A 26,191-nucleotide genomic window follows, 5' to 3' on the forward strand; every position below is an offset into this window, starting at 1 on the left:
TTGCTTGTTGCCGCCAGGATCCCCAGCCGAAGTGGTCCCCGACAGGGAAGGCCCAGGGCCCTGAGGGAAGAGGGGCCGGGCTTTCAGGACGAAGCCAGCGCAGCACTCCCCCTTGTGCAGCTCCCCGGGCGGTGCTTGGCCCACGAACCCGAGAGCGCACCCATGGCCAGAGCCCAGGTGAGGACGGCAGCTCCCATCCAGGCGCGTCCAGGGCTGTGGCGAGGGGGCAGAGGGCAAACGGCTTCCCCTGAGCCCGGCCCCACGCGTCACGGGCGACAGGTGGTGTGGGCGAGGGGCTGCAGGCCCACCGAGGCCAGGGTACGGGCGTGGAAACGCGCGTGCAAGCAGGAAGGTGCGTGCGAGGGCCTCCTTTCTCTGAAGGACACAGACGCTCATAGTGAAGATTCAAGCCAGTTTCTGCTAAATTAAAAACAGCTTTTTCGTGTTTAAAGTTTACAGTACGAAAAATAATTTTCCTTTCTTCCAGGGAGGGGGGTCGAGGGGGGGGCGAGGAGGAGGGAGGGGCGGGAGCCGAGAACATTCCATGAGCCAGCCCAGAAGAGGGCTCCACACTGCCGGGCTGCCCCGCCCCCACCGCACCCGCTGCCAGCGCTGGGGACAAGCTGTTCCGAGGTGTGAGCTGATCCCGGCTGCGGCTGGCAAGGGCTTCTCCATGGCCTCCCGGAGGACCGCGCCTCCAGCGGGAAGGGTCCTCTCTGGGGAAGCAGCAGCCGAGGAGGGGCTGGAAGGCGTGGGGCCCAGGGCCTAGGGGGGCGTCAGGGCCTTTCCCACAAGCAGATAAGTGGCGTGTTCTGTGTGGGCCGGCACAACCTCGGGGGAGAGGCCAGCTTTGGTGCCCCACGCCTACCTGCCTGTGCCCAGGGCCCAAAGGGGACAGTGGGGTGCCTGCACTCACCCACGGTCACCCCGATTTCCATGGGGAAAGGGAAAGGGTGAGGGAGGGGAGCGGAGGGCCATGGGCGGGGCTCCGGGAGAAGCCTACTTGGGAGGCAGGAGGCATGTCCCAGAGATTCTGGGGCCCATCTGCCTGGGGCCGGGGCTCCAAGGCACTCCTCATAGCCCCTGGTGGCCCCAACATTTGAGGTTTTGCTGGATTCATGCTGACAGGCCAAAGACCCTGAAGGGTGGGGCTGTGACGGGGAGGCCCCATGGGGGGGACCCTGGGCAGGTGTGGCCAGCTCTCCCGCCTCGGCGTCTGGCAGGCCCCTCCTTGCCCACGCCTGGGATGGGTTTGCCCCGTGGGAGGCATGGTGAGCGCCACGGAGCCCTGGTTCCAGGTCTGGGGGCGGAGGGCTACCTGGGGGTGCCGGCGCGGGGCAGGAGCACAGAGGCACAGGCGATGCCGGCGAAGGACTCGGGGAAGTGCAGGTCGCGCTCCCACTCATCTGTGTCGGGGTTGTAGACCTGCACCAGCCCAGTGACGTTGTTGAGGCGCCAGTTGTAGCCGCCGACGACGTAGATCTTGTGGTCCAGCACGCAGCAGCCTGCCTCCGACTGGCCTGCCCGCATCGGGCTCACGCTGGTCCACTGGTCGGCCTCGGGCACATAGTACTCCACGGCCAGCACGTCGAAGCAGCGGTCCACGTGGTCCATGCGGCCGCCCAGGGCGTACAGGCGCCCGCCCGCCCCTGCCATGGCATGCAGCACACGCGGTTCGCTCATGGGCGCCCGGGCCTCCCACTGGTCGGCTGCGGGGTCATAGCAGTGCAGCGCCCGCTTGTCCTCCACCGAGACGCCGTAGCCACCCGAGACGTAGAGGCGGCCCCCCGCGGCGGCGCCAGCGTGTCCCCAGGTGCGCCGCTTCAGGGAGCAGGCGTAGCCCCACTCGTTGCGCCGCGGGCAGTAGCGCTCCACCGAGGCCAGGCTGCCCGCCCGGTTGCGGCCACCCGTGGCATAGACCAGGCCGCCAAGTGCGGTCAGCTGGAATTGGATGCGGCTCTCCTGCATGGCCCGCAGACGCAGCCAGCGGTTGCGGTGCGGGTCATAGCGGAAGCAGGCATCCACAGCACCCTCGCCGCTGCGGTGCTGCAGGTGCTGCCCACCGGCCACGTACACGAAGTTGCCCAGCACCGCGGCACAGGCGTGACTGCAGCCCACCTCCAGCTCCGTGAGCTCACGGAACTGGCGGGCGCCCGGTTCAGGCAGCTGGTACACCTTGGTGCTGACAGCGCGGTCGTGGTCGGTGTAGGGCGTGCCACCAAAGGCCAGCAGGGCTGGAGCATCCGAGCGCAGGGCGGTGCGCGGCGACTGCATCTCGTGCTGCCGGAAGGGCAGCACCTGGTAGCTGAAGGCTTCCAGCAGGTACTGGCGGCACAGAGCGTCCTCCACCATGATGTCCAGCGTCTGCACGCTGTCCACCAGCTCCGCGGAGCGCATGAGTGGGAAGCGGATGTGGCATAGCACGTGGGGGGCGCGTGCCCGCCGGGCTGGGTCGTGCTGCAGCCAGCGCACGGCCGCGCGGAACAGGTCGATCTCGGCACAGCTCTGCAGTCGGTTGCTCTGCAGGAAGAAGACAAGGCGCTCCAGCGGCAGATGCAGGAAGTCCTCCTCCTCCGAGATCTGCAGGAAGTGGCGAAAGGTGAAGGCATCCACTGACTCCTTGAGCGAAGCCAAGCTGAAGGCGGCAGCCATCTGCCCGATGTGCAGGCAGGTCTCCACGCTCATGGCAGCCGTGAGGAACTGCTCGCACAGCTCCACCACGGGCAGCACCTGCAGGAACACGGCTGCGCCCAGCACGTCCTGCACGCAGTCCAGGTCCAGCGCCACCTCAGCGCTGTAGGCAAAGTCCACAACGTGCCGCAGGCCGCGCGCCGACACACCCTTCAGCTCCACCGCGTCCTGGCTCGCCTCCCGCATGCCGCCCGTGAACATGGCCCTGCAGTTGAGACCCAGCGGTGGGCAGGCAGCCCAGGGGGCAGGCTGGCAACAAGGGGAGACCCGAGACAGGGGGCCTGCACCACCAGCCCTGCACCACCAGGCCCACAGCCCCCAGTCTGCTCCTCCCTAGTCCTGTACCACCAGCCCCACGGCCTCCAGACCCATAGCCCCCAGCTGGCACCCCCAACCCTGCAGCCCCCAATTTGGTCCCCACTAGCCCTGCACCACTAGTCCTGCACCTCCAGCCCTGCACCACCAGCCTGCACCCCCAGCCCCCCAGCCCTGAACCACCAGCCCCGCAGCCCCCACCCCACACCACACACTGCCCCCATGCCTCCCCGGACCCTCTCATTCCACCCTTGTCGTGCTCCTCCTGCCTGAGCCACTCCCCTCCTTGCACTCCCTCGCTCTTCCTGGTCCCTCTCATTTCCCCCCTTTCCGGCAACCCCCACCATGCTGCCTTGGTTCCCAGCCTCCACACCCGCTGGCATTGGCACTGGGAAGCCCACCTCCAAACCACCAGGCCCTCTGCAGTGAGGCCTTCTGGGAGCCATGCTGGTGTCACCCCTGCCTCGAGAGAGACGCCAGGTCAAGGGGCAGACCCCAGGCACAGCCCAGGAGCCAGGGGCCCTCCCCTGGGGCAGCAAGCATGGGGTGACGAGGCCCTGGCCCTGTCAAGGGGAGCGAGCGTGCTGTGTGCCCAGCACCAGGGGCACTCGCCTCAGGAGGAGGGAGGGGAGGCCCAAGGGCAGGGGCTGCCTGTGGCCCAGGCGCGAGGCCCTCTGGAGTGGCGCCAGGACGGCCACCCGCACCCCCCGGCACCCTGGGCTGTGCGTGTCTTGGCGGGGCAGCTGCGGGTGATGGAACACTTTGCCTTTTAAGGTGCGGCCGGCTGCAGTGCCAGGGCGGGAGGCCTTTAAAGGGCATTTCTGCCCGGCCGGCCCACTCCTTCCCCGGACCCAGAATAAAAATAGAAGCCCCTGCAGGCCCGGATGCTCCCGCCCCGGGACACCCGCGCCGAGACCGGGGCAGGCAGTGGTGGAGGTGCAGAGGCAGGGGCAGGGCCACACGGAGACCCGCTGGTTCATGAGAGAGTGAGTGGCACGTCCCAGCCCAGGGTGCAGGGCAGGAACTTTCAGGAAAGGGCGTCTGGATCCCACAGGCCGGCCTTCCCCAGACCTCTCCACAGTGGGGCCATGGGGCGCAGCCACATGCAGAGGCCTCGGAAAGACCAGGGTCCCATGGCCACCTGCTTGCAGCGTGTGTGGCCTGAGGGGTTCTGCCTAGGTCTTCCTGCCTGCTGGGTCCCCAAGGCCCAGGACAGCACCAGGCACACAGGAGGTGCCAGAGAAGGCCGTTCATGAGCGGTGCTCAGGGCTCAAAGGGGCCCCAGCCGGCCAGCTCAGGAGGACCTGCCCCAGGAGGAACCGTGGCCCTGTGTCCACTAGGCATGCCATGGCCCTGACCCTCCAGGGCACTCGTGTAAGCTGCCCATGGAGGAGGAGGGGGACGGGGGCTGCCCCAACCTGGGCCCGCGCTCACCTGAAGTAGTCGCTGCAGGCAGCCAGGACCACCTTGTGCGCAGGGAAGGCCTCCCGGCCAACGGTCAGGACGACGTCCAGGAGCTGGCCCTGGGCACGCAGGGCGGCCAGGCCACGCAGGAGGCCGGCGCCGTGCCCAGGGGCCGAGAAGATGCACCTGAGGGCCCCGTTCCTGTCGGCCGTGCTGCGGAGGGAGGACACGAGGCTCAGGGGGGGCAGGGCTGCGTGCTGGACGGACACCCGCGCCGCCCCAGCACCAACATACGTGCTGGGACCCCTGAGAAGCAAGAGCACCCGGTAGGGCAGCTCTGCTGCCTCGCTCCACCCTACAGGACCAGGCACGGCTATAAGGTGTTCATTTTAGGTTGGTGAGTTTGACCTCAATTGAAGAGAAAACGTGTACAGGGCCTCCCACGGCCCTGCCCCAACTTGGGAGTGACCCTGCCCCTACCCCAGGATGTCCCCCACCCCGCCCCCTCCCCGGCACCGGTCACACCCCAGGCTCCAGCCTGCTGCCTGCCCCCAGAGGGCCAGGACAAGGACGGGAGGTGCCCGATGGCCCTGAAGGCAGACTGGGCGGAGGAGAGCTGGCCGCCAAACCCGGGCCCACCCGGGCCCCAGTGGACAAAGGCCTGCCCCGGCAGCGCCCTGCTGGCACGGGCTGCCCCCTCGGGACCCAGACGGCCCACACGGCAGTGGGAGACTGCACACTGGGCAGCTCAGGCCAGGAGGCTGGAGCCTCTCCCCGCCGGCCCAGGCCTGCTCTGCCCCTCACACCACTCCCAGCAACAGCGCACCCCACATCACGATCGGCAGCCCTGCCCTTAGGACCCCACCACCGTTCTGCCCGCCCTCATGCTCACCAGCTCCTCCTGCCTCGTGGCAGGGGGTGAGACAGCCTGGCCTGCTAGGGATGCAGTGTGCAGGGAGGGGACCAGAAGTGGTCAGTGACCCTAAGTCATCATCACAGCCTGGGGAGGGCCATGCCAGCCCCTGCGCTCCTCAGGGGTGGCCCCTGGGCCTTGGCCAGGGTGGCCCCTAGGCCACTCAGCCACCTGGGCCTCAGCAGCCAGGAGGGAACAAAGACAGACCTCAGGGGCTGTGGAGGACAGAAACAGGCTGTCCACGGTGGGCGTCCCAAGCAGAGACCCCTTGCAGAAAGGTTTGCTGAATGACACTGGCCCCTCCTCTGAGCAGGAACCCTTCCATGAGGAGACGCCCACAGCCCAGGCAAGGGGAGGGGTCCCTGCCCACACTGCATCCCCCCAGGCCCTTGTCCTTCCCAGGGCCCCCACAAAGTCATTTCCCTCCTCCCCTTCACAAGAGGCCGCCCCAGCCCCGCTGCCCCCTGGAGCGCAAGGAGGGGCCTTCCCGGAGGAGGCTGGCCGGCCTGGGTGGGGTGAGCTGCTGGACAGGCGGAGGGGGGCTCAGGCCGATGACTCAAGGCCTCCGGGGGCCACGGGAGGCGGGAAGGACCCGTTACTCAGGCAGGCCCAGACTGGGGCTTGGGGCCACGGCCCAGAGGCTGCGGTGGCCTAGGCGGCCCGAGTCCTGGCCGCCCGCGCGTGAGTCACCGGTCGGCATGCAGTGGCCAGCGCACCCCCAGCAGCCACCCCCTCCCGCAGGCCGGGACTGGGCCCAAGGCCACACAGGCGGGCCCAGAGACCACCCCCCATGCCCTGGCCTTCCTGGGGTCATCTCCTGAATAAACCCTTGAACCCTCACCTCAGGGTCTGCTGTAGGGAACCCACCCAGGCAGGACGGCCTCACGGGGACTGCGCGCATCAGCTCCCACCAAGAGCACGGCACCCTCAGGGATGGGACCCCAGCAGGGGCTGCTGTGAAGACCCAGCAGGTGGGGTTAGCACCTGTGCTGTGAAGACCCAGCAGGTGGGGTTAGCGCCTGTGCAAGGGTCTCCGCACGGACTTAGGGGCATGGCCCTCTACCCTGCCTGCTGCTTCCCACCCCACAGGAGACAGCCGGGGTCCAAAACACATCTTTTCATCGGAATGTACAAACAAACACAAAAGGCAAGAAGAAGAAAAAGTTTCATGGAAACATTTCTTCGGGGTATTGTAAGCCCTTTCCCCTATGTGGAAGCTGCACCTCAAGCCAGGACGCCACTGACCAGGTTCCCGTGTGTCCAACTCGGCAGGGCCAAGCAACGCCTCGCCTCTGGGGCCCTCTGGCCTCTCTGCCCACAGGCCTGGGCACCTTGCAGCAGCTGGAGGCCCGCCTCTGGCCACTGCACCCAGGGCCAGGAGCCACTGAGAAGGTACCTGAGCAGTGGTTGGGGACCCCAACATCAGCCCAGACATCCCCGGCCCCTCAGCCCCCACCCAGGCCAACCCCAGGCTGCTGGAAGGGCTTCAGAGCCCTGCTGACACAATGAGGAGGACAGAGACCCCGTGGGGAACAGAGACCTGGGGTGGGGGACAGAGACCTGGGGAGGATAGAGACCCAGGGCGAGGGGGCCGGTCAGACAGAGCCCCAGAGGGAAAAGGAAGAAGACAGAAGCAAGGCGGCCGGGAGCTCTGGCCCACACAACAGCAGGCGGCGACCATCAGGTGCTGGCTTCTCACCCCTTCATCGCACTGGTCATTTCCCTGCACAGAAGCTGGCACTGTGGCGTCTGCACACATGTGGGAAGGCCTGTGTGCAGCAGGTGGGGGGGAGGGGCACCTGAGGCCAGGCTGGGAGCAGTGGCCAGTCCCTCGAACGTCACCCTCCCAGTTCTGACCCCTCTGGACGAGCAAGCGGCCCTCAGGACCTGAACCGTCTTCTCTGCAAAAGCAGGAGGGAAGGAAGAGTGGGGGTGTCAGGGACAGCCTGGTGGGATAGTCAAAGAAACCCAAGCTCAGGGGGTCTTGTCACACAGGGCCTTTGGGGACCACGTCCACTCCGGACCGCCACAGCCGAACCCACAGGCAGGGAGTCACGGGCCTTCCTGAGTCCGGACCAAGCCCTCCTTTCGGAGACTCCCTCACCCCAAGGCCCAGCCAGGGCCCCACACCAGGGCAACAGGAAGACCAGTAGGCAGGCCTGAGTGAGCTCCCTGACCATCTCCCCAAGGCTGAGGCTGACCCTAAGCACAGCACACCCCACTGCATTTCCCACCGTGCTGGGCTGGGGGACAGAGCCACTCCAGGGAGCAGAGCCCTGTCACGTGGCAGGCCAGGCCAGGGTTGCTGCTGGGACCAAAAGGGCTGCCCAGGAAGGGAGGTCTGAGGCCCTGAGGGTCTCATGGAGCTGAAGCTGGGGGTGGGGGGCCACCCAGGCTGGGCCATGCCTTCCCCACCACAAGCCAAAAGGTGGGGAGGGGCCTATCAGAACATCTTCCTTTTGGAGGGTACCCAACTTTCCTCCCCCTTCTGGTAAGGGACCCCTGTTCTTAGGGCATCCAGTTTTCTCTATCAGGACCAGTGGTGGGATCGAGGATACATCTCTGGGCTGAAAAAGGGAAGTAACCAGAGCCTCCCAGCCCCCACTGCTCCATGGAAGGGGTGCGACCCAGCCTGGCCAACCAGAGCCTCTTCAACTCCCACACCATCACTGGCTCGAGGGTGGGGGCATGGCCCCCTGATCCAATCAGAGCCTTCCCTGGGACTTTTGTTGGAGCAACCTGGCTGGAGACCGACCAGCAGGCCTGGGGGTCAGGGGTCACCTTGCCCCCAGGTGGGTTGGGTGCAGCCAGGGATGTCAGCAGAGCTGAGAGACAGAAGTTCAGATTCTGGTGAATCATCAGTGCCCTGAGCGCCAGCGCCCCGAAACCTGGAACTCTCCTTGCACTTGCTATGAGCACGGACAATGTATTCTCATTTTCAATGGCAGGAAGTGAGTCAGGTCCAGACCCAGGGCCCTCGTCCACAAGCCTCCAGACACATCCCCCTCCCTCCACCACACACACACTACCCGCTGGGCGCAGGAGACAACACGTGGGATTCTTTAAGGGCTGGGGGTGGGGGTGCTCTCCCTGCCATGATGAGCGGGTCCAGTCCCCACAGATGCCAGAGAACAGTGTGCTCCCTCCACCCTGACCAAGGTGAAAGCTCAGCAACTAGAAGGGCTTGAACCCTGGCCACCTGACTGAAGTCAGGCTGGCCCAGAAGCCACTGGCCTCAGCAAGGGACTCAGTGTAACCTGAACACCGTGCTCTGGTGGCTGCCCAGGCTGGGGGGCGCCTGGACGAGCAACCTCTCGGGGAGGGGGCGAGGAGGAGAACAGAAACACCATCGGGACCGCACGAGCCAGTGAAGGAAACACAATGGCTCCGACCACAGTTCTGGAAATTTTCCTTTTCGAGGCTGATGCAGGCTGGACAAGTGCAGAACTGGGGGCGCTTGAAGGGGCTCCCCTAGAGGCCTGTCGGCCCCCCCAGACCCTGCTCAGGAAGAGACTTCACTCCCGGTCCTGACAATGGAAGATTCCATGTGTTCACGGGTTTCCGCTCCCACTTCCCTGCACAGGCTGTTTCAAACCCAACACCCCATGGAGAACTCTCCAGAAGGCAGGCCCAGACTCCGCTGGCGCAGCCCCGGCTCTGGCCCTTGGGGACATCACAGTTGTGGGGTCAGGGGAGGTTCCTGCCTGTCCTTGGGTGCTGCCCTCAAGGTTTTGAACACCCCTCCCCACCCCCCAGCCAAGTGTTCAGCTCTGGAAACTGTCTCTTCTCAGGAAAGGTCCTCAACCCCTGAAGGTGCCGGCTTCTTCCTCCGGGTCACAGCCTTCCCCGCGGGCACACAGGCGCCACGGGCCAGCCGCTGCCCAGGAAGGGTGGGAAGCAGCATGGGCTGTGCCGCCGCCGCTCAGCAGAGCAGAATGCTGGGAACGCTGCTGGAGCCGAGGAGCCTGAGTTCCGCACGCCACTCTCTGAGGGACGTGTGAAGGGGGCGGGGGAGGAAGGGGCCAAGACACAGGTTTAACAAGCGTCGAGAGAGCTGCACAGCTGCAGCGCTGACTACCAGGAGGGAGGGTGGGCCGGCAGTGGCCCCCTTCCCACTCCTGCAGGGCGCTGGGCCCAGGGAGCTCTCCTGGCTGCGGCCGAGAGTCTCCTTCACCACACTGAGTACATGGAAAATGGCCTTGGGGCCCATCTCCAGACAACCTGCCTAGACCACTCGGCCCCCAGGCTTCCAGTTAGATAGGCCAGAGCAGGGAGGCTGACCCGGGTCCAGGTGGGGTGCAGGGTTGTTCCCAGAAGCCTGTGGTCAGGCCAGCTCGCCCCACCTGCCTCTCAAAGACCATAGGGGGAGCATTTGCTGGGTCAGCGGCGAGCATGTCCACCCATGCCAGCTGTTGTTGAGTCCATGAACCGAGCAGGCAGACAGGGGCCTGCCCCCGGGAGCACGCCTTCTGGAGGGTCAGAAGTCCTGGAGGCAGTCATGCAGCTGGACCCAGGAGGCAGGGTGGGGGCAGGGCACAGTGGGACTCTGGACTTGGGACTGGGGGGCATCAAGCTAGGGATCAAAGAGGTCTGACCCTGTGTCAGAGAGGACCAATCAGCCAGAGCGGACAGCAGCTGAGACTTGGAGGATGAGGAGGGGGAGAAGGAGAGCCAGGGCCAGGCTGGGATGGGAGTGGAGCCGAGAGGATGCGCTGGCAGCTGGGAGCTGGTGAGCAGGTGGGCGCGCACGGCCAGTGCCATCTGCAGGCCTGCCCCGGGGCGGGACCAGGACTTGGGCTGGGTGTTGGGGGAGGCCTTCGGGCGGGGATGGGGGACTGAGGCCTTCCTTGGGAGGAGGATGGTTTCCAGGACAGAGGCGCGCGCGCACAGGGCAGACGCAGCACCTGAAGCCTGGGGAGGCACAGTCAGGGGCCCGCGAGCCAGGCAGGAGAGGCAGCAGGCTTCCAGGAGCCAGGTCTCTGCTGACACTGTGGAAACGCTGCGGGTTTCCTCCAGCTGCTCCCCGTGGGAAACCAGAGCCGCCGCCCCCCACAGCACACGGCCGGCCAGACCCCCACATTGCCACATACCCGCATCCCACTGCCGAGCCCCTCTCACCGAAGGCGTCCTTTAAAAAGGCACCAGCCAACGCCTCCCTCGCCCCAGCCCACAGCGCTGCTGTCACCCTGACTCGCACCAAGCAAACAGCAGCATGTCCAGGCTCAGCACCGCGTTGCCCATGGGAGGCAGCCAGAAGCCCCAACTCCAGCCGCCAGGACAGCTACAGCCACCAGGACCCCGGAACCACCTGTCCATCATGGAAGTGGGCAGCTGGCAGCAAACGCGGAGGAAGGCTCACAATAGGTGCACAAGTGCCAGCAGACAGGGCGGCAGGACATGCGTCCCCAGCGAGTGCCCAGCCTGGCGCCCCCCAAGTAGGCCGGGGCAGGGAGTGCAGGGGAGGCCCCACTGTCTAGGGGGATCTGGCAGAAACGCTCATGCCAGGCCCTGCTGTGATCTCCCAGGCCCATTGGCAACAGACTCCACCCAACGACCCAGAGTAGAGGCAGTGCCAGGGGCACGCCTGGAAACGGCGGAGCGAGGCAGTCTCGGGGACCGACCATGGAGACTGACCTAGGGATCAGGCAACGAGGGAAGTGGGCACCCCGCGGAGGGGCCCGGGGCTGCCCATGGGGTTCTCAGTTTCATGTCATGTGCTTAGAGAAACCCCCTGGGCAGAGAAGAGAGAAGAGAGCCCTGCAACCGCGCCGGCTGAGGGGGGGGGGGGGCAGCGGCCAGCAAGCACCTCTCATCCCATCCCCCAGGGCACCTACCCCAAGGCCTCGTGGAGACCCACAGGCCCAGGCCGACAGCGGCCCGGGATGGCAGACCACACCTGATAGCACTTCGGACATGCAGAGGCGGCTCTGCCCCCGCCCACCCCCACAGGGCCCCTCACCGGCACTGCCCCATGCCTGGCCCCCACCCCCTCCAAGTGAGACGGCTACAGGGGCTCCACTCCTGCCCAGCCGCACAGCTAGGGCCGGGGCCCCCATCCTTCTGCATTGCCCAATGGGAGGGCAAACTCTGCTCTGCCAAGCCCAAACCACGTCCTCCCCTCACTGTGGCCAAGGAAACTGGACTTGCGTCGCTCCCAAGGGCCTCCTGAGGGGCTGGGGCTTAAGTGGACTCTTCCAGAGACTTGGGGCTCAGGGGACAAACTAGGGAGCGGCCACGGATGGATGGAGAAAGCACCACGAAGACAGGACCGGCGCAGCTAGCCTGCCCCTGGGCACCGTGGGGACACCCGCCAGGTCACCCATGTGGCCCCCTGGTTGGAATGGCCCGCAAACACTACAGCCTCTGCAACCCCGGAACGGCGCACTCCAGGGAGGCAGGCGGGCAGACAGGATACCTACAAACACTGTGGACTCTGCACCCCCAGAGCGGTGCGCTCCAGCGAGACGGGAGGGCAGACAGGACGCCCCAGCAGCCACTGCACTCTGCACCCCTGCACGCTGGCCCAGGCTCCCGCTCCCATGCCACGTGGCCTGCTTCCCTGACCTGCACCCGGCTGGGAGGAGGCCACGCACCGACACGCAGCCGTGAACCACATCAATCCTGCTGCCTCACGCGGCCCCCTGAGGTGCTACAGCAGCCTCAAGGCCCCTGTCGCTGCCCCACTGTTAACAGGCAACAGAGTTTTGTTGAACCCTCGAGATGTGAAGAAAAAGAGGCTTTTCTCTTTTGCTTTCTCCCCTTGGTTGGAAAAGAGGGATGCTGGAACAAGCACAGGATGTAAGACCGGGGTGGTGGGCTGGGGACAAGACCTCCTGAAGACGCCCACCGAGTTGTGGTACCCATGACTGGCCAAGGACAGGGCAGGAGCCACACTGCCCCTAGTCCCATGACAACACCATCCTGTGACAAACAGGCAGCTACAAGCCCAAACTCCAGCCCCACAGCCAGACCAGCCCCTCGGTCAAGGCCAGCCCCGCAGCCAGACCAGCCTCCTCTAGCTCTCATGAGCTGACCGAGTCTCCCAGAAAAGGTGAGGCTCCCATTCCGCAGACCAGAAAGCTTTCCCACCCCCAGCCCCACCCTGCAGTGCTGACTGGGCCCTGACTTCCTCTGGCCTGCAGAGCCCAGCACACAAGGCGGCACAGGACACACGCTCCTTGCCACGAAGCCACGTACCGATTCACTCAGCAGGCCAGCCCGGGAGAGCACACGGCGCACAGAGGATCTGGCAGTCCCCAGACTGGGCTGTGCCTGAGGAAGGGAAGTTGGGGCTCGGACGGATGCCTGCATGTCATGCCCCAGCAGAGTCATTCCCATCACAAAGGTGGAAGCAAGGACACATCCGCCAACAGGTGAGGAGAAACAAAACAAATCTGGCCTGAGAGCAGAAATGACTTGGCTACACGAGGAAGGAAGCTGTGACCAGCTGTGGCCTAGGTGGGCCTCAAGGGCATCCTGCTGAGGGAAGCGCCAGGCGCGAGGGCCCGAAGCACCAACTCCCTTTCTGTGAGTGTCCAGAGACAGAAAGCAGTGCCTGAGGGGACCGTGGGCTGGGAAAGGGGAGAGGGCATGGGGGCTGCACTGGGGATGCCGCCACCTCCCTCCACTGTACCAGGTGGGGTCTCGGGCATGGGGAAACACCCCATTCAGCAAAGCTTCTCAGACACACCCCAGAAGCAGGTTGCTTAAAAGCAAAACACTACCAACTGGATGTCGTGAAAAGTACGTACAGCTGCTCTGCCAAAGATACTGAGTGAGAAGTCTGGCAAGAGCTTGGGGAAAAGTGCTGCAGGTCACACACATGGCAGAGTGTTCTAGCTGGCTAACTGCTGGAATGCAATACACCAGAAACAGAACAGCTTTTAAAAAGGGAATTTAATAAGTTGCTAGTTTACAGATCTAATGCCAAGAAAATGTCCCAATTAAGCAAGTCTACAGAAATGTCCGATTTAAGGTATCTGGGGAAAGATACCTTGGTTCAAGAAGGCCGATGACATTCAGGGTTTCTCTCTCAAGTGGAAGGCACATGGCGAACATGGTTAGGGTTGCTCTCTCAGCTGGAAGGGCACATGGTGTACACGGCATCATCTGCTAGCTTCCTCTCCAGCTCTCGGGGAGGCATTTTCTTCTTCATCTCCAAAAGTCACTGGCCGGTGGACTCTCTGCTTCATGGTTCCGCGGAGTTCTGTTGTCCTTCTCTGCTCTCTCTGAATCTCTAGCCTTCTCCAAAATGTTTCCTCTTTTATAGGATTCCAGTAACCTAATCAAGACCCACCCAAATGGGTGGAGACACACCTCCACCTAATCCAGTTTAACAACCACTCTTGATTAAATCACATCTCCGGGGGATGATCTGATTAAAGTCTCCAACATGCAGTACTGAGTAGGGATTAGAAGAAACAGCTGCCTTTACAAAATGGGATTAGAATTAAAACATGGCTTTTCTAGGGTGCACACATTCTTTCAAACTGGCACCAAGGGCGTGTGGCAGTACACACCGCATGTCCTTGGGGCTCAGGCCTGCGGCCACCATCCCCACACACCCCATCAGGGTGGCCAGGGCACAAGTGTCACCAGTGCAGGGAGCCCCTTGGGCGCTCCCAGAAACGCAGAAACCTGCCCAGAAGGACCTGGAACGTCCGGGAAGGCACTGCCATGGGCTCCACAAGGCTGCCAGGGCCAAAAGGTCAAGGAACGTCCCGGACCGAATCCACGAGCGGGTGGCAAGAGAACATGGTGGGGACAGAGAGGCACTGCACATGTGCCACACTACAGGAAAAAGTGAGAACGGGCAGAGTCCAACCCCCCCAGAGCAGGAGAAAGCTGAAGGCGGAGCATAGCGGAGAATGAGCAGGACCGCCGGTCACGTCACCGATTCTCCTCTTAGCCACTTGCACTAGCAGAGCCGGAAGGAGAGTCTGGAAGAGCGGACCCTAACCCACACCAAACTCTGGAACCTGCTCTACAACGACCTTGCAGTGTGCTCTGAAATTTACTGCTTTTTGGTATATATGCTATTTTTCACAATAAACAAATTTTTTTCTTTTAATTTTTTATTAATTAAAAAAAAATTACAAGAAAGAAACACAAACATTCCCAACACATGCTCATTCCACACTACACATACACTCAGCAATTCACAATATCACATAGTTGCATATTCATCATCATGATCATTTCCCAGAACGTTTGCATCAATTCAGAAAAAGAAACAAAAAGACAACAGAAAAATAAAACGAAACAGGAAAAAAGAAATTTACATACCATACCACTTACCCCTCCTTTTCATTGATCACTAGCATTTCAAACTAAATTTATTTTAGCATTTTTCCCCCTATTATGTATTTTTATTCCATATGTTCTACTCATCTGTCGACAAGGTAGATAAAAGGAGCATCAGATACAAGGTTTTCACAATCACACAGTCACACTGTGAAAGCTGTATCATTATACAATCATCTTCAAGAAATATGGCTACTGGAACACAGCTCCACATTTTCAGGCAGTTCCCTCCAGCCTCTCCATTACATCTTGGATTACAAGGTGATATCTACTTAATGCGTAAGAATAACCTCCAGGATAACCCCTCGACTCTGTTTGGTATCTCTCAGCCATAGACACTTCATCTCATTTCACTCTTCCCCCTTTTGGTCGAGAAGGTTTTCTCACTCCCTTGATGCTGGGTCTCAGCACATTCTGCAGTTTTTCTCAATCCCTTGATGCTGAATCTCAGTTCATTCTAGGATTTCTGTCCCACGTTGCCAGGAAGGTCCACACCCCTGGGAGTCATGTCCCACGTAGACAGAGGGAGGGTGGTGAGTTTGCTTGCTGTGCTGGCTGGAGAGAGAGGCTACATCTGAACAACAAAAGAGGCTCTCTTGGGGGTGACTCTTAGGCCTAATTTTAAGTAGACGTGACCTATCCTCTGTGGGGTTAAGTTTCATATGAACAAACCCCAAGACTGGGGGCTCAGCCTATAGCTTTGGTTGTCCACACTGCTTTTGAGAGTATCACGAATTCGACTTGGGGAAATTGAGTTTTACCCCGTTCTCACGATTCCTCAAAGGGGACTTTACAAATACTTTTCCACTCACTGATCAAATCACTCTGGGATTTATCAGGGCATCACCTGGACAAACCAATAAAATCTCATGTCCTACCCAAAGTTCCATGTACTTAAGATGTTCAACCAACTACCTACATAAGTTATATTAGGAGATGCACTAGTCAAAATATAAATCTGTACGAAATAAACATTTTTTGCTTTAGTCTCACACATAAGTTGAAATTTTTAAATATTAATTACCATCTATTTTCAGCATACTGCAGTAATGACATTCTTTTTTTCTTCCTTATGCAAAAACATTTTTAAAATTTGTACATTTAGTCACTATCATTACACACTCTAGGCATTCCTATATTATATCATCTCAATCTTCATCGTCTATCTTTCTTTGTTATTTCATTTATGCCCCAGCCCTCCTCCTCTATTATTCTCACATGCAGCTTCCTTCAGTGTTTTAACATAATTGTATTACAGTTAGGTAATATTGTGCTGTCCATTTCTGAGTTTTTGTATCCAGTCCTGTTGCACAGTCTGTATCCCTTCAGCTCCAATTACCCAATATCTTACCCCATTTCTATCTCCTGATGGTCTCTGTTACCAACGAAATAGTCCAAGTTTATTCACTAATGTCAGTTCATATCAGCAAGACCATACAGCATTTGTCCTTTTGTTTGTGGCTAATCACACTCAGCATAATATTCTTAAGGTCCATTCATGCTGTTACATACTTCATAACTTTATTCTGTCTTACAGCTGCATAATATTCCACCTTATGTAAACGCCACAGTTTGTTTAGCCAACCATCTGTTGATGGACATTTTGGCTGTTTCCATCTCTTAGTAATTGTAAATACTGCTTCTATAAACATCAGTGTGCAAATGTTTATTTGTGTCCTTGCTCTCATGTCCTTTGAGTAGAGACAGCATATGGATGGGTCCTGTTTTTTAATACATTCTGCCAGTCTATGTGTTTTGATTGGAGAGTTTAATCCATTAACATTTAGTGTTATTACTGCAAGGGTAGTACTTTCTTCTACTATTTTGCCTTCTGGATTTTATCTGTCATATCTAATTTTCCTTCTTTTTACCTTTACTCATAGTCTTCCTTTCTACACTCTTCTCCACACCTCTCTCTTCTGTCTTCGTATCTGTCTCTAGTGCTCCCTTTAGTATTTCTTGCAGAGCCGGTCTCTTGGTCACAAATTCTCGCAGTGATTTTTTTGTCTGAAAACGTTTTAATTTCTCCCTCATTTTTGAAGGACAATTTTGCTGGATATAGAATTCTTGGTTGGCAGTTTTTCTCTTTTAATAATTTAAATATATCATCCCACTGTCTTCTCGCCTCCGTGGTTTCTGCTGAGAAATTGATGCATAGTCTTATTGGGCTTCCCTTGTATGTGATGAATTGCTTTTCTCTTGCTGCTTTCAAGATTCTCTCTTTCTCTTTGACCTCTGACATTCTGATTAGTAAATGTCTTGGAGTATGTCTATTTGGATCTATTCTCTTTTGGGTATGCTGCACTTCTTGGATCTGTAATTTTAAGTCTTTCATAAGAGTTGGGAAATTTTCAGTGATAATTTCCTCCATTAGTTTTTCTCTTCCTTTTTCCTTCTCTTCTCCTTCTGGGATTCATCCCACAACATGTATATTCATGCGCTTCACATTGTCTTTCAATTCTCTGAGTCCCTGCTCACATTTTTCCATTTTTTCCCCTATATTTCCTTTTTCTTGCCGGATTTCAGATGTTCCATCCTCCAGTTCACTAATCCTATGTTCTGGCTCTCAAAATCTACCATTGTAGGTTTCCATTGTTTTTTTCATCTCTTCTACCTTGCCTTTCATTCCCATAAGTTCTGTGATTTGTTTTTTCAGACTTTCAATTTCTTCTTTTTGTTCATTCCTTGCCTTCTTTATATCCTCCCTCAATTTATTGATTTGGTTTTTGATGAGGTTTTCCATGTCCGTATATTCTGAATCAATTGTTTCAGTTCCTGTATGTCATTTGAATTGTTAGTTTGTTCCTTTGACTGGATCATATCTTCAATTTTCCTAATGTGATTTGTTATTTTTTGCTGGCATCTAGGCATTTAATTACCTTAATTAGTTTATTCTGGAGGTTGCGTTCCCTTCTCTTACCTAGGGTTTTCTTGCTGGATGAATTTGTTGTCTATCTGTTCTTTGACATTCACTTCAGCTTAATCTGGACGTCTAGCTTAAGTTTTGTTTAACAGAGGAGAATTTTTTAGTTCTTATTTTCTTGTTTCTTGCCCTGCTTGTATGGTGCCTTCCCCTTCCCCACACCCTCTTAGGAGGGTCTACGTAGGTATTATAGACCCCAGCTGGGTTTTCCCAGACCAAACTGGCCTCCTATCAGGAGGAAAGAGTCACCTGCGTCGTTTTCCCTGGGGGTGAGACCCAGCAGGTTGAAAGACTTTCCTGTGAAGTCTCTGGGTTCTATTTTTCTTATCCTGCCCAGTATGTGGTGCTTGTCTGCCTGCAGGTCCCCCAAGCATAAGATGATGTGGTACCTTTAACTTTGGCGGACTCTCCCTGCTAGGGGCATGGTGGAGACAGAGGAGAGGTTGTAGGCTGCTTTTAATGGCTTCAAATTACCAAACCCTGGTGTTTGCATTCCTTGAAGGAGGGATTCCACCTGAATTGGGCTTCACCCCTCCCCTGGGGAAGGCACAGGCTCCAGACAAGTCCCCAAACGAGGTTGCTTCCGCCTATGCCTAGGGCAGTTGCAGCCTGAGAAGCCCTGTGGCTATATCCAAAGGCAGCCAAGTCTTTGTAGAAACACAGCCAGAAAAACCTCTGTTTCCTTCTTTTTTTTTTCTTTTTCCATCAGCCCTGCCGGGGCAAAAATGAGCAACCTCCACTTTGACCAGGTTCACCTGAGCTGGGGGCCTATTTTTAGTAGTCAGAATTTGTTAATTAATTCCACGATTGGCATTTGGTTGGGCTCAGTCCCTGCTGCTGGTAAAGTCTCTTTCCTTTCCCCTCTGGGAAGCAGCCTGTGGGCGAGGGGCGCCGGCCGCCGCAGCTTTGGGAACTCACAGTTATGGGGGGGGCTCGCAGCCAGTCCAGCTGGTCCAGACTGGGGTATGTTGTGTGTCCAGTCACTGACGTGGCCCCTGGAGCTGTTCTGTATTGTTTCCGGTTATTTACTAGTTGTTCTGGAGGACAAACTAAAATGTGCACATTGTTAAGCGGCCATCTTGACCCGGAAGCCACAATAAACAAATTTAAAAGGAAGAAAATAACTGCCAAAAAAAGAAAAACAACACCTCAGTAGGAAGAAGAAAAATCCCTTTAGAAGGGTGGGGTGCAGAGGGTGGGGCAGACTCACGACAGGGGACGGCAGTGTGCAGAGTGGGAGGCACACGGCTGCCCTGGAAACCGGGTGCACGCAGATGGGGGCATCTGGGGTGGTATGTGCTGCCGGAACGGAGACTGCATGCTGCAGACACAGAGAGCCCTCAGGTAATCTGTGGGCTATAGTCAGTACTCGATTACAGTAATACTCTCTCATCAAGTGTAACAAAGGGCCCACACTAAAGAAAAATGGTAATAACCAAGACAGACATATGGAAATTCTATTTTCTGCACGATTTTCCTACAAATCAACAACTTCTCAAATTAAAAAAAAAAGTGCCAATTCAAAAAATAAATGTTTTAATGGACAAAACTTTGAAAAGATATGACCAGACAAAAAGCACACAGAACATGGTCCAACATCGTCAGCTACTAGGGAAGTAAAAATTAAAGCCTCAGCAAGACATCTCCACACACCTGCGAGCACAGCAAAAATTCCTCAACAAAATGTTGCCAGGAAAGCTGGACAGCCACAGACAGGAGAACAAGTTACACCCTACTGATCACCGCATACAAAAATCCACTCAAATGGATCAAAGGCCTAAATGGAGAAGCTGAAACTATGCAACTCCTAGAAGGTGGCAGAGGGACAAATCTTGATGACGTGGGACTCAGCAATGGATTCTTAGATATGACACCCAAAGCACAAGCCACAAAAGCAACAAAAGGTAAATTTCACTTCATTGAAATTAAAAACTCTGTGTGCTGAAGGAAATTATCAAGAAAAGTAAATAGATAACCCACAGAATGGGAGAAAATAGTTTCAAACCATATTCTGCATAAGGGATTAATACCCACAATATATAAAGACCTCCTACAACTCAACAACAAGAAGACATACCACCCAATATAAAAATGGGCAAAAGACTTGAATACATGTTTCTCCAAAGAATATACACAGATGGCCAATAAACACAGGGAAAGATGTTCAATATCATCAGCCACTAGAGAAATGCAAGTTAAAACCACAATGAGATACCACTTCACACCCACAAGGATGGCTATTATTTTAAAAAAAGGAAAACAACAAGTGTTGACCAGGATGTGGAGAAATTGAAACTCGAGGGCACCGCTGGTGGGAGTGTGGAAAACGACACGGCAGCTTCTCAAAAAGTTAAGTATAGAATACCAAATGACCTGGCAACCCTCCTTCTAGGGACACAACTACAGAGAGTGAAAATAGGATTGCACCTACTGGTACACCAATGTTTACACCATCACCATTCACAACAGTCCAAAGCTAGAAACAACCCAAATGTCCATCCACAAACAGACAGATAAACCATAAGCACTACATGCACACGATGGAGTATTATTCGGTCGTAAGGAAAATGAAGTTATGAGACATGCTGTAACACAGAAGAAACTGGAAAACAGGAGGTTGAATGAAACAAGCATGCATAAGGGCAAACATTTTCCAGGATGGACCATCCACTGGGCCACAAAACCACATCTTGATACTGAAATCATACACAGCATCTTCGTGGACCACGTGCTGGTTTGAAGCTGCTGCGTGCCCCGGAAGAGCCATGGTCTTTTGATCCAGTCCTGAGGGGGCACACCCATTGCAGGGTGGGACTACCTGTTTAGGCTGTTTCCATGCGGAGGTGACCCGGGTCTTAACGTACTTCCCGGAGTACTTCACGTGAGCCAATGCAGAAGACAAAGAGCAGAAACAAGGCACAGACATCTGGAGATGCAGAAGGAGCTGAGAGAGCCATCTGAACCCAGAGCCAGGAGAGATCAGCAGACGTTGCCATGTGCCTTCCCACGCGGCAGAGGGACCCCGGACGCAATCAGCCTTTCTTGAGAGAAGGTGTTCTCTTGGTGGGGCCTTAATTTGGACATTCTCACAGCCTTCGAATCGTAACTTGTAACTTAATAAATCCCCTTTATAAAAGCCAATCCATTTCTGGTATATTGCATTCCGGCAGCTTTAACAAAGCAAAACAAACCACAATGGAAGAAAGCCAGACATCATTAACATAGGAAAAAATGGAAAATTTGTGTAAATTAAGTAACATGTTATTAACTCACCCATAGGTCAAAGAAGGAATCACAGGGGAAATTAGGAAATATTTTGAGACAAATGAAGTAAAAAACACAACACATCAAATTTATGGGGTGCAGCAAAGGCAGTGCTCAGAGGACAATTTATAGTTTTAAATGTCTGCATTAAAGGAGAAGAAAGATCTCCGACCAAAAATCTAACTTCATACCCAAAGACACTGGAAGAAGAACAAAGCCCAAAGTTACTAGAAAGGAAATATAAAGACTGGAGCAAAGATAAATAAAAGAGAATAGAAAAAAAAATAGAGAGACTCAACAAAACCAGAAGTAGATTTTTGGAAAAGAGCAATAGAATTGACAAACCTTTAGTCAGAATGACAAAGAAAAAAGAGACAGAGGATGCAAATAACTAAAATCAGGAGTGAAGGTGGAACACTACCATCAACCTTCTAGAAATAAATAGGGTTATTGGAGAGTACTATATACAATTATATGCTGAGAAATTGAAAAACCTAGATGAAATGGGCTTTCTTGGAAACATACAAATTACTTAATCTGACACAAGTAGAAATAAGAAATCTCAATAGGCCTATAACAAGAGACTGAAACGGTAATTAAAAGCCTCCTTACAAAGAAATACCTAGAACCAGATGGTTTTAAAATATTATCAAACATTTAAAGAAGATTTAACACCAATCTTTCCCAAATTCTAACTCATTCTATGACATCAGCATTACTCTAATACCAAAGCCAGACAAAGACAGTAAAAGAAATGAAAATTACCAAATGTCCTTTATGAATCTAGATGCAAAAATCCTCAACAAAATACTGGAAAACCAAATCCAGCAATATAAAAGGATTATATATCCTAGCCAAGTGGGATTTATTCCAGGAATACAAGGATGGTTCAAATCAGAAAATTCATATGAACATAAAAATGAATTCACATGAATAGGAAAAAAATAACACATGATCATTTCAACTGACACAGAAAAGTCATTTGACAAAATCCAATACCCAGGGCGGGCCATGGTAGCTCAGCAGGCAAAGTTCTTGCCTGCCATGCCAGAGACCCAGGTTTGATTCCCGGTGCCTGCCCATGTTATTAACAACAAAAAAAAAACACTTATAAACTAGGAACAGAAGAAAACTTCCTCAACATGATGAAGGGCATATATGGAAAACTCACAGCTCACATCATACTCACATCAGAGGCTGAAAGCTTCCCTCCAAGATCAGGAACAAGGCAAGGATGCCCACTGTCACCACCGCTGCTCCACACTGTACTGGTAGTGCCAGCCAATGTAATCAGGCAAGAAAATGTAATAAAAGGCATCCAAATTGGATAGGAAGAAGTCAAATTATCCCTCTTTGCAGATGACATGATCCTATACAGAGAAACCCCAAAGAATCCACAACAAAGCTACCAGAACTAATAAATTGAGCAAAATTTGCAGGATATAAGATAAAAAACAAAGAAGTCAGTTTGGTTTCTACACAACAGTAAAGAGAAATCTGAACAGGAAACTAGGAGAACAATTCCATTTACAATAGCACCTACAAGAATAAAGTACCAAGGAATAAACTTAACCAAGGAAGTGAAAGACTTAACGACTGAAAACTACAAAACTGCTGAAAGAAATTAAATAGCTATAAAATGGAAGGCCATCCAGTGCTCACAGACTGGATGACTAAATATTGTTACGATGTCAGCTCTGCCTAAAGCAATCTGCAAATTCAATGCAATCCCTATTCAAATCCTAGCAGCTTCTTTTGCAGAAATGGAAAAGCTGATCCTCAAATTCATATGGAATTGGGAAGGGCCTGAAATAGCTACAAAAATCTAAAAAAGAACAAAGTTGACAGACTCAAACTTCCTGATTTCAAAATTTACTACAAAGCTACAGTAATTAAAATAGTGTGGTCCTGGCATGAGGACAGACATAGAGACCAAGGGAATAGAATTGAGAGTACAAAGATAAATTTACACATCTATGGCCAGTTGATTTTTGACAAGGGAGCCAAATTCATTCAACAAGGAAAGAACAATCTCTTCAACAAATGGTGCTGGGACAACTGGAAATCCACATGGAAAAGAACGAATGCGGACCTCTATCTCTCACCAGAGGCAAAAGTTAATCCAAAATGGATCAAAGACCTAGAAATAAGAGCTAATACTACAAAACTCTTAGAAGGAAATCTAGGCAGATGTCTTCAGGGCCTTGTAGTGGACAATGGATTTTTAGATTTTACACCAAAAGCACAAGCAACAACAACAAAACACTTCATCAAAATTAAAAACTTTGGTACATCAAAGGACATTAACAAGAAAGTAAAAAATCATACCCTACAGAATGGGAGAAAATATGTGCAAGCCATACAGCTGATAAAGATTTAATATTCAGGATATATAAAAGTGCCTACAACTCAACAACAAAAACAACACAATTAAAAAAAATAAAGAATCAAGGATTTGAACAGACATTTCTCTAAAGAAGATAGTCAAATGGTCAAAAAGTATATGAAAAGATACTCAACAACATTAGCCATTAGAGAAATGCAAATTAAAACCACAATGAGATACCACTTCACATCCACTAGAATGGCCATTATTTAGAAATGGAAAAGAAACAGGTGTTGATGAGGATGTGAAGAAATGGGAACCTCGTATCTGGTGGGTGGTGCCGTTGCTATGGGAAACAGTTTGGCAGTTCCTCCAAAAGTTAAATGCAGAATTACCATATGACCCAGCAATCCTACTTCTACTTATAGGTCCGAAAGATGAGAAAGCAGGGACTCAGAAAGATATCCGTGCAACACTGCTCACTGCAGCATCATTCACAGGTGCCAAAAAGTGGAAGCAACCCAAGTGTCCATCAACAGACATGTGGATAACACCATGTGGTCCATCTATGTGGGGGAATATTATTCAGCTGTAAAAAGGAATGAAGTTCTGAAGCCTGCGACAGGGATGAACTTTGACGACATCATGCTGTGAAATAAGCCAGACCCAAAAGGGTAAATGTTGTATGATTTCTCTTACATGGAAAGCAGGAGAGTGGTTATGGGGTGGGAAATTGGCTGGAAGCAGGATGCAGAGAATGCGCGTTCTTGCCAAATAAGCATGGTTTGGGATGATGGAAACGGTCTAGGAACAGAGTGGTCAAAGCTCCAAAGTCTTGTCAATACAGTTAACATAAAAAAAATTGTCTTGTGAAAACCTTGTATCTGATGCTCCTTTTATCTACCTTGTCAACAGATAAGTAGAATATATGGAATAAAAATAAATAATAAGGGGAACAAATGTTAAAATAAATTTAGTTTGAAATGCTAGTGATCAATGAAATCGAGGGGTAAGGGGTATGGTATGTAAAAATTTTTTTTCCTGTTTTTGTTTTATTTTTCTGTTGTCTTTTTATGTCTTTTTCTGAATTGATGCAAAGGTGTGGGAAATGATCATGATGATGAATATGCAACTATGTGATGATATTGTGAATTGCTGAGTGTATGTGTTGGGAATGTTTGCGCTTCTTGTAATTTTTTTTTTAATTAATAAAAAATTTTTTAAAAATTGTCCACTCAAATGGTGAAAATGATTTTCACATTATGAATACCTGTGCACAACTAAAAATAAAGTAAGTTATTAAAAAGTAGACAGAGAGCAGATCTTTGCATGCCTGGGGCTGGGGGTGGGGCAGGGTTGACAGCGGACAGGCTCAAGGAACTTTTCAGGGTGATGGGAGTGCTCTGAAAAAAACTGGAATGCGTGATAGCGGTACAATCTGAATAGACCCACTGAAACTCGATGAATGAGGGGCCAGGGGTAGTTCAGCAGTAGAAGGTTCGCCTGCCATGCGGGAGACTGGGGCCCGATTCCTGGCCCATGTACAACCATCCCCACCTCCCCCCAAAAATTCAACGAATAGTGTGATTCAAATGGGGAACTGTATGGTTGCTAATGGACTATACCGCAATAAAGATGGTTAAAAAGAGAGAGAGAGAGAAAATAAGTACAATTTCCCACCATCCCTTCTTCCCTGTCCCTCACTGTCCACCTCACTCCCGATCCCCAGGCCCCTGCCATCTTCCCAAACCTTCAGTCCCTCCTGGCCCTGCTGCACCTTGCACCCACATGGAAGGCTCGTCCTCACTGGTCACACAGCTGCCCAGGAGCATACTGCACGACCCAGCACCAGCAGAGGAGCTGCAGTCCTTGCCCCAGAGTACCACTCAGCCTCCTCCAGGACCCTGTCCAGGGACTTGACCATGGTGGGACAGGGCCTCCCTCTTCTGCCCCCTAGTTCTAAAGGTAAGACCCTGCTTGACCCCTTGAGCTGGGGGCTTCAGGGGTTGCACCCCGCGGGGATATGAGGGGGAACTGCAAGAAAGGACGAACTCTCAGGATCCTCAGGCTCCCCAAGACTCACTCCCAGCCCCTCAGGATCCCTAAGACTCCTAAGACCCCTCACCATCCCCCTTAGATTAGCCATCCCTCAATGCCCCCCTTCAAGACCCCCTTCATCCCACCCCCCTGCCCGGTAGGGCCCCCACAGGTTCTTCTTAGGCCCCCTAGATCTCCAGGTCCCCTTCCCCTCCCCTCCCCAGGCTCTTTCCGGACCTTTCCTCCCTGGCAGACTCTCAAGTTCAGTCAGGACCGCACTTCCGACCTCCCACGATCTTCAGCCCTCCCAGGGCCTCCCACACACCTCGAGAAACCCCTTCAGCCCCTCTTGAAATTCTGAGGCCCCACCCACCGAAGGCCCCTCGGCCCCCTCAGCCGCCTCCCCCTAGAAACACCCAACACCTTCGGGGCTCCCGCAGCCCATGCTCGGGCCCTCCCTGCCCCACAGACCCCTCGGCTTCCCCGGGTCCTCTCCGGCCCCGCCACAGGCAGGCACCCCAAAGTTTCCCTCCAGACCCCAGGCCCTCAGGGTCCCTCAGCCTCCTTCCCGGGGCCCCGAGTGCCCTCGGCGTCTGGGGCCGCCTACGGAAGCCTCGAGGTCCCGCGGGCCCAGCCCCCTTCAGCCGCTCCCTCAGAACACCGGGGCCGCCCCGTACTCCCCGGCCGCGGAAGCCTGCGGGTCGCGGAAGGGGCCGCGGGCTGCCCCAGGCCTGCTCCCGGCCCCCAGGGCCCCGCGGGCGGCGCCTCGCCTCGCGGCAGATGCGGGTCTCACCTGCTCGGTCGCTCGGGGCCGGGGCCTGCGCCGAAACCGCCGCCGCCCGCACCGCCGCCGCCGCCTCCCGACTCCGCCATCTTCCCGCCGCAGCGCGCTGAAGTGACGGAACCGGCGCGCGCCGCCCCGAGAGCGAGGAGCGCGGGGCGGGACCAATTCCTTGAGGGGCGTGGCTTATGCGGGGAGGGGAGGGGCCGGGTCTGGGTGGGTGGGGTCTGGCCG

At 54.7% G+C, this 26,191-nt stretch overlaps 1 protein-coding gene across 1 annotated transcript; it reads right to left on the reverse strand.

Annotated features, from left to right (window-relative positions):
* Positions 1-421: 421 nt before the first annotated feature.
* KLHL26 (kelch like family member 26) lies at positions 422-26,023 on the reverse strand. The gene is made up of 3 exons (XM_077122116.1): positions 25,970-26,023; positions 4,441-4,623; positions 422-2,896 (listed from the first exon to the last, which is right to left on the reverse strand). The coding sequence occupies exon 3, from the start codon at positions 2,890-2,892 to the stop codon at positions 1,315-1,317; it is 1,578 nt and encodes a 525-aa protein (XP_076978231.1). The 5' UTR covers positions 2,893-2,896; positions 4,441-4,623; positions 25,970-26,023; the 3' UTR covers positions 422-1,314.
* Between the last annotated feature and the right edge of the window lie 168 nt (positions 26,024-26,191).

The sequence above is a fragment of the Tamandua tetradactyla genome, chromosome 11 (genome assembly GCF_023851605.1).
Source record: "Tamandua tetradactyla isolate mTamTet1 chromosome 11, mTamTet1.pri, whole genome shotgun sequence".
NCBI lineage: Eukaryota > Metazoa > Chordata > Mammalia > Pilosa > Myrmecophagidae > Tamandua > Tamandua tetradactyla.

Coding starts and splice junctions, on each gene's coding strand:
- KLHL26 (XM_077122116.1), bottom strand. CDS start 2,892: ATGTTCACGGGCGGCATGCGGGAGGCGAGCCAGGACGCGGTGGAGCTG.